The 8,574-nt window shown below is 51.5% G+C and overlaps 1 protein-coding gene across 1 annotated transcript; it reads right to left on the reverse strand.

The window, feature by feature from the left end:
• Positions 1-2,612: 2,612 nt before the first annotated feature.
• LYZL4 (lysozyme like 4) lies at positions 2,613-8,250 on the reverse strand. The gene is made up of 4 exons (XM_059662934.1): positions 8,112-8,250; positions 7,842-7,991; positions 6,346-6,424; positions 2,613-2,682 (listed from the first exon to the last, which is right to left on the reverse strand). Exons 1-4 carry the CDS (start codon positions 8,248-8,250, stop codon positions 2,613-2,615), a joined length of 438 nt encoding a protein of 145 aa, XP_059518917.1.
• Between the last annotated feature and the right edge of the window lie 324 nt (positions 8,251-8,574).

Consider the following 8,574-nt stretch of genomic DNA (forward strand, 5'->3'; position numbering starts at 1 on the left):
TGGAGTAAAGCCAGGTTAATTAGTCCCCCCAAACCTCAGTTTCTCCACCTGAGTCATGGTTATGATTCATACCGATCTTGTAAGGTTTACTCAAGGTTTGAAAATATGGTATGTTGAGGCCTAACAGTGTAATATGTGTATAATTGGAATTCATGTGGTAGCTGCTGGTGATAGAAGTAATAGTGACAGGAGTCGTTGAGATTTCTTAATCTGGCTTTGATCTTTCTGTAAACCAGACTGGGAGATCTGGGCCCAGAATGAGTGCTAGCAGGAACGCCCGTTATCAGCGGGTTTGAGGGCGCCTCGTCAGGAGAAGATGTGGGGAAACCCCAGAGAGGCCGTTCCAATCAATACACTAACATTTGCTCTGTCCTTGAGCCTCACCCCCATGTTGACACAAGTGGCCATTAGAGGACACGATGAGCCGCCGCCGAAGTAATGGGCTGGAAGGAGGCGGCAGCACGCTGGGTGGCCCCTGAGGGGCCGGGGCGCACGTCAATTGCAGGCTGCATTAATGTCTGGGGTACGGCCGGGCGGAGGGCAGGGCCATTATCACTTCGGGACCCACCCAGCTCAATAAGGAAGTTGCCTCACGGTCTCAAGCGCTTCTCGTTGGCCTCAACAGCAAGTGCCACGCCAGCAGCATTTCACTGTCCAATTCATGCTGGGACGGCCCTTTATCTAGAGAGCGGAGAGGGCCACGAAACCAACTGAGCAGACTGCTCAGTCGTTAGCGAACTCGAGCAGAAGTTCAGCCCCTGCCATTCTAACTCATAGCTCTTTCTGCTCCTTTCTGAAAGTGGCCAAAAGGTAACTAAAAGAAGGGTCCTGCCTGCCTTCTGGGTGGCCACGACGCGCTTGTGTGGCTGACTTTTGGTCTAGATTGAAGAGACTAACAGAGGGTTATGTACATTATAGTTTGTCCACATAAACGGATACTGCGCAGTCGTTAAAAACAGCGCTGGAATCCGCCATAGACTATTAAGACCACAAAATATTAACTGACACAAGCTACAGAACCGTATGCCCAGTAGCAGTCCATGTGTGTAAGGATGAGAACGTGCACACGCTCACCCTGAAGTGGGGAGGGTGCGCCCACAGTGATTGACACCCCATCCCTGTGCCCAGGTCCTCTCCACATGGCTGCACGACAATGAGAACAACTTGTTTCTGGTAAGGGGGAGGTGGGAGTCTTTACTCGCCTTCTTTATGACTATCTGTACTCTCCGCATTCTCTTCACCCAATATAGGCTGTTTGTGTTGTTTTAAGAGTGCTACAAACACGCACTCCAGCATCTACTGGTTTCTAAAACGCTGGCAGTGTGGGGGGAAGTTCATAGAATGTGGTGCGTTCACACCATGGGATGTTCACCGGCACTGAGATGTCATTCTGAAGAGTCTCTAACAGCACTGAGATGAGCCCTTCCGACGCCCTGCAGTCCTGCCCCTCCAGTCCTTCCCTCCTATACTGGGCTGAACCCCATCAGAATTCGGGTTCCCGCGGGTGCCCTGGCTCCTGGGGAGCCGATGTTGCTGCTCCCACTTGCCTGTCTCCGGCCGCTGAGCTGACACCTGCTGCTCCCTCCTCTGCAAGACCCTGTGGGCCTCTGAGCTTCGGAAATAAACCCCTTTCTGCTTAAAATCGAAACACGTGTAGGGGAACAATGTGTTACCATGATTTTCTTTCTAAAAAGAGGAAGTTTACCTGTAGCCTTATATGGCGCTGTTGAAAAGAAAGCCCGTCTACAGAGAAAGGCTGAAACGGAGGGCCACTGAAGTGTGGCACTGCTGTCTTTGGGTGCCAGGATCATGGCGGACGCGCCTTTCTTATGTTTCTGTATCTTTTACAGCTCCTCTAGTGCGAGTATGTGTTACTTTTAAAAACGTAACTCTTACCCGGCCAGTGTGGCTCAGTGGTTGAGCATCAATTGACCTATGAACCAGGAGGTCATGGTTGGATTCCCAGTCAGGGCACATGCCCAGGTTGGGGGCTCAATCCCCAGTATGGGGTGTGCAGGAGGCAGCCAATCAATGATTCTCTCTCACCATTGATGCTTGTATCTCTCTCTCTCTCTCTCCCTTCCTCTTTGAAATCAATAAAAATATATTTAAAAACTTAACTCTTTATAAGAAAGGGCAACTGTCGCTGGATTCTCTCCACAGAAGCGCAAAGGGGATTCTGTCGTCTCCCCCATCCACCTGTGCGTCTCTACGCGCCGGACCGGAGGCCTCTCCTCCGCTCTTCTTTGACTCCCCTTTTCTCCCACTGCCTCTTTTCTTCCTTTTTCTACTTAATATTCATAGACACAGCTCGTTTTCCAGATCCTTTCCGTCCTCCAAACCCTCCACCTGAGATTGATTAATAAGTCATAATCACGGTAAATGACGCTTAGCATAGTAACAATCACAGTACAATCACACAAGTGGAGACCTCTGGCCCAGGTTGAGGAAGTGGCTGGTTTACTCTGCATCCTGCATCCCTGGAAGGAAGCAAGCTTTTGTCCTTTTCCACCTGGAGCTGTCAAGCGGGACTGAGTGAAGGCCGCACATAGGAAGGCCGCGTCTTCATTCAGAACATCCAGCTGGGAGTGTGGCGAGGGCCGCCCCAGCAGCTACAGCTTGCATCCGTCCAACCACCGCGCCAGGGTGTCGGAGTACTGGCAGTTCAGGGTCCAAGAGGGCCTGCGGAGAGGACCGCCAGGGAATCAGAGCTCACGTTCTCCAGGGATCCAGCCCCCACGGGCCCCTTTACACCGCGCCCTGGCCCCTGGGGCACTGGAGAGGCTACTCCTGCTGTGGGCATATTTCTCAAGGCTCTTGTGCATCTCAAGTGTGTCTCCGGCTGCCGGCCCCACACTCTAACATGCTGGTGCTCCCTATGCTCGCATGTTCACCCCCCTAACCCCCAAACCCTGCAACAAACACACCTCTTTCCATAAATCCCACACCGCGAGGTGGGGAGGAGGAACTGTGAACTGAAAGACTCCTCCCAACCCTGCAAGGTCGGTATTTTTAACGTCTCTGAAGTGAGCATCGGAGTTCTGGGACTGGCGCAGGGTCATGGAGCACTTGGCAGACCCGAGATCTGACATGGGAACCCTTGTGCCCTGGGCCAGGGCCTCCTACACCTTTCCATGCGCCTGCCTCACCTCACCTTCCAAACTCCTAGCAGCCCCTCCACCTGCCCAGGTCCGCTGCACTGCCCTTCTCTAACCTCTCTCCTGGCGCCCCTGGAAGTGATCCCCCTATTCCCAGCTCCTGCGGAGAGGACAGTCAGGGAGTCAGAGCTCAGGTTCTCCAGGGACCCAGTCCCCACAACCCCAGGTCCTCCGTTCCCAACCCAGAAGCTGTGGGTGCCAGGCCAGCTGCAGGCCATTAGAAATTCTGTCAGGCAGGCCTCCGTGAGTCCTCCGGGGTCCTTGGCCCCAGAATCGGAGGGGAGGCTCTGGCTCCTGCCCCTCGTGGGTATAATAAAGCAGCAGGGAAACACCCAGGCTCTCCCCAAGCCGGGCAGGCATTGCAGAAGAGACTCCTGCGGCACGCGGGGTCTTGGTCTCCTCCCTTCCTGTCTGCCCCAGCTCGGCAGAGCTGCTGACCTGAGCTTTGGGAACGACATGGCTGCTGATTAGCTCAATAAGAGCTCACGTCCCTGGGAATTCTGAGCAAGCGAGAAGGCCTTGATCAGCCTGACCCGGCATCTCTCTACTTAGCGCGCTATACCGTACAGATGGTTTCAGCTCCTTAGTGCTCGCCCCGGAGGGTCAGCCAAGCTTCCAAGTTCATTGGAAAGTCAAGGCGAGGTATGCAAGCTATGTTAAACACTCAGAAGACAGCTCCCATTAGTAAGGGGACTCCCACCTAAAACACAATCAAATCACGGAGTCGTGGTGTTGAGACCCCCTCACCCCCACCACTAGCCATTTGAAAAATATAAAGTGGAATCCCTACCTCACTTTTTATACCCGAATAAATTCCAAGAAGGCCGAAATTTAAGAATGAAAACATGACAATTCTATTTTGTAACTGAATTAACAAAAACTCAATGTGAGATTCAGTTTGTGCCAGCCACTGTTTTAATACAGAAGAAAATATGGCTCCATTTCTCTACGGTCTTGGAGCATGGAAAACTTTCTAACAAGGACATCCCACAAAAACTCAAGCCACACACACAAGGAAAGATGGAGGGATTTGATTCTGTGAAAATATTAAACTCCTGGATGATGAATATACCATAAGTCAAGTCAAAAGATAAAGAACAAACCTGAAAAAAACAAACCAGTTCACAAAGATATGATGGACAAAGGTGTCATGACCCTAATTTATGAAGGATATGTGTAAAAGCAATAAAAGGAAAACATTGTTATCCCAATAGAAAAACTGGCTAAGAACATGGATCAGCAGCTCAGAGGAAATGGCTAAGAAAGACTGAGAAGATGCCCAATTTATTTTACGTTTTAAAGATGCAAAGCAAAACAGAACCCTATTTTACAGGCTACAACTGCCGAGAACCACACAAGTCGAAATGCTGCAGGCTAATGAGCCGGGGGAACACGGCCCCCTCACGCAGTGTACCTGGAGGTACGCCCTCTCTGGAGCCAATTTAACAATTTGTCTCCAACGTTTCAATGCACCGAGCGGTCCCAGTGGGTCTTCTGCAAGGGATTTCCATAGAACACGCTTGAGAGAACATAAAAATTCCGAGAGCAAGATGCTCATGTAGACTTGTTGGAAACAGCAGCAGGAACCCAGTGGAACCACCTCACTGGCAGACGAGCCCCGAGCAGTGGTCACAGGGCTGGCAGAAGCTGCTAGGGCAGTGATGGCGAACCTTTTCAGCTCGGCGTGTCAGCATTTTGAAAAGCCCTAACTTAACTCTGGTGCCGTGTCACATATAGAAATTTTTTGATCTTTGCAACCATAGTAAAACAAAGACATATTCTTGATATTTATTTTAGATATTTAAATGCCATTTAACAAAGAAAAATCAACCAAAAAAATGAGTTCGCGTGTCACCTCTGACACGCGTGTCATAGGTTCGCCATCACTGTGCTAGGGAGAGGTTGGCCAGGATGGGCAAGCTCTGTCACACGTGAACAAAGCTGGGTGCCGTCAGCGCACGCCCTGGGGTGCCGCGTGGATTTGGAAATACCTTTGCGATCGTTTTTCTCTGGTTCACGGGACATGGTAACTGGGTGGCCTTCGGGAGGCTGCGGATCCGTTCATTTTTCAGTTTAAAATATGTCTGTGCTATTTTATTTGTATAAATTAACAATAAAGCTGCTTCTGGATGACGGCTTCAAATGCAGCTTTGGTCTTTCAAGAGGCACGAGGGGGCACCTAGGACGTGCCAGGCATAGAGCTAGATGCTGGAGATATGGAGACACGAAGGAGGCAAAAATGTCTGGCTGAACTCAGCTCCCAAAGAGACAGCAAACAGCTAAAAACAAAAGCCCTGACCTTTGAGATGGACAAGAGACTGGACAAGATCTTCAGAGTGTAGAGGGCCTGTGGGCTATGGGAAGGAACACCACGCAGGCTCCTACAAGTGCAACACGTCCCCCTGCGGATCTGCCCCCCGCTCCACTGCTGCCCCCGCTCAGGAGACCCGGGTAGGCCCCACAGGAGGACAGCACAGACCCTCCGGCTGCTTTGCACTTGACGAGAGCATGGGTCCTCTCTGCAGACTGTCCCCAGCGCTTTAGAAGCTGGAGCTTGGAAAAGCACAGAGTCGGCATCCATTCTAGCACCGTGGCCAGAATTTCCATCCCTCCTGACAAATGTATAAGAAAAAGCCAGATAACCCAATAGAAAACACCCTAAGGGGATGTCCTAAAACGCCAAAGAAGATAAGACAACTTTGCTATTCACCTTTCAAATGGCAAGGGTTTTATAATTGGTGAGAGTGTAGTCAACGGGTATTTCACTCAACTATTAATATTCGTGTAAATTGGTACGGGCTTGCTGGACAGTCACTTCACAACATGCATCAAGGATCTTTGAAAGTATTCAAAAACCCTTGTGGGAATACAATAATGTGAAAGAAATAATCAGGGATACACAGAGATTTATTACAAGGGTGCTCGTCCTGTATAACCCTACACAAGATTTGAGTGGCGGCTGGGGCGGAGGGATGTTCAACTTAAGACAATTTGGCTGATAATGATCTCCTTCCTTCTGTGGCCTTGGCGTTGTAGGATGCAATGGTGTTGTTCTGCTTAACTTGGCGAGGAGGGTGCCACTAGTTTGGGACTGCAGATGTGCAGCCAAAATTAGACCCAGAGTGAGATGAAATCTTAATTAAGGTAAAAGTCTTTAATACAGAATAGGTAGAGATGGGCCACTTACCATGCTCCCATTCCTTGCTTTCCTTTTACAATTCTCTTGGCACACTCGATTGTCTTATTTAAATTTGGATTCAGTAAAGCTGTGGAGAAAATGAAGTGCAATGATACCCAACCGCCACATGGCCACATCAGAGCATGTCAGGGAAGGCCCAGGTGCTCACAGCAGAGAGGCTTCCGTGTGGTTCCAAGAACACATCTATCCCTAGATTTTTCCCAGATAGCACTGGGGGGCAGGGGGCCGAGGAGGGGTAGCAGCATGTGGTCATCTTTGACTAAATCTATTCACTTCTTCTTGTAATTCTTACCATATCTTCATTAAAAATATATGGGTATAGTGAATATTCTATGTTAGGCAACATAAGAAGCAGTGGGAAAAGAATGACCCACGTGATAAATCCCTGTCCGTGGCGCCTGCCGTCTGGAAGTGGGTTAAGAGTGTAGTCAATTACAATACAAGGAGTACCTGGAATGGTGGGGGATGCACCTTGAATGGAGGCACCTAGGTTAGACTTGAAGGATCAGGGAAAAGGGTATTTGGGCCAAATGATATCTAAAGGCGTAGGCAAGGAAAGCGGGTTGAGGGAGTCACAGAAGGAAAACTGTTCCAGGCAGAAGGAACAGCGTATGAGAGGGCCTCTGAGGAACCAACATGGCTGTCAACCATCCTTCCATTCCCTCCTTGGAATGTGGAAACCAAGACCTCCCACCTGGGACCACAGCGATGTCCTCCTTCTTGCCTGCACTACAGCTCCCCCTTCCCTAACCTAGTCTGCTTTTCTTTAAAACTTTCCCTGGAGGGAGGAGACCTACCTGAGCAGGACACGTGTTGCCTGTAAAACAGAACCCCAAGCCCTTGGCTTAGTCTCACTTTGCCCCACATGCCTGCCTATTGCTCCAACCTTACCTCCCATTGCTCTCCTCCGGGACCCCAACATTCAGGACCTGGCAGTTGGGACCTCATGCAGTTCCTTGGCACTTAGTGCTCAGTAAATGCTCACGGGACGAGTCAATCTTGAGGAACCGCCTCCTCTTGACCACAGGGGCTTGGGCCCTCCTAAGCAGGCCCAGCTCACTGTGGGTTGGCCCACTCCTGCCTCCTCCCAGGGGCCACTTCTGCCTGTCACAGTGGCAGCTTCTGTTCCCTCGAAAGAGCGTGCGGTGCCAAGTGTGGGTAATACCAGGCCCAGCCGGAGCCTCTACGCTCACCCATGAGGCTCAGTGGGCTCTCATACCTGCAGCTTCCTCCCTGCCTCTTCTCAACACCAGACACCTCCTCTGCCCATCTATCTGGATGCGGGTGTCCGTCGCTCTGCCCCAGGCCTCCCACTGTGCCTGGCTCACAGCCCTCCTTTCTGCCTGTGCCCCAGGGGCCCCACCCGCCAAGCCCTCCTCCTCCCTGCTCCAAACTTGTAAACTCTGGCCACTAGAAAGGCAGACCTCTGAACTCAAAGCTGTGCCCCTGAGGGCCCCAGTGAGGAATGGAGGGAGGGGACCTACCCGAGCAGGACACGTGGCAGCGGTTCCTCCCCCGGTCGCACCAGTCGGGGTTGCGAATCTGAAAGAGTCCGTAGCCCGTGTACAACCCATCTATGTCCTCGTAGACAGCCACGGGGTTGAACTTGCTCTCAAAGTAAGCCAGGCACACCCCTAAGGTGGAACAGGAGGGGTGTGTGTGTGGTTCGGAGGAGGGCTGGAGTTGGGAGTGCTTGGGTAAGGGGTGGAGAGAGAAGGGGTGAAGAGGAAGGGGGCTGAGAGGGGCCTACTCACAGTTTTCAAGGCTGTAGCCCTCAAAACCACTCAGGCCTCCATCGTGGAGCCTCTTGGCCACCACACAGCGTCCCAAGACAGCAGCGCCACTAGGGACCACCAGGTAGCCAATGAGGGAGAGAACCGCTGACGCCTTCATCTTCCCCAGGCTCCTGCAATTCTGGGCAACAGCGGCCAGGTGAGCGGGCAGAGTCACAGATAGTTTCTACCAAAGTCCCAGGGGCACGGGGGCTCCTCTGAAGGGACAGAAGAGCACTGTGGGGTGGGGAGTGCGACTCAGTGTGTTCAGAGAAATGGGAGTCCCTCCTGGCTTAACCACGACACGGCTTCCCATCTCAATTCTCCACTGCAAGTTCCTGTAAACTCAGATACTGCAGCCCCACCCTCTTCTTAACCTCTTGTTTTCTAAGGAAATTGCTCTTTTGAAGCTCTCTCTCTCTCTCTCTCTCTCTCTCTCTCTCTC

Source organism: Myotis daubentonii, chromosome 14 (assembly GCF_963259705.1).
Source record: "Myotis daubentonii chromosome 14, mMyoDau2.1, whole genome shotgun sequence".
NCBI lineage: Eukaryota > Metazoa > Chordata > Mammalia > Chiroptera > Vespertilionidae > Myotis > Myotis daubentonii.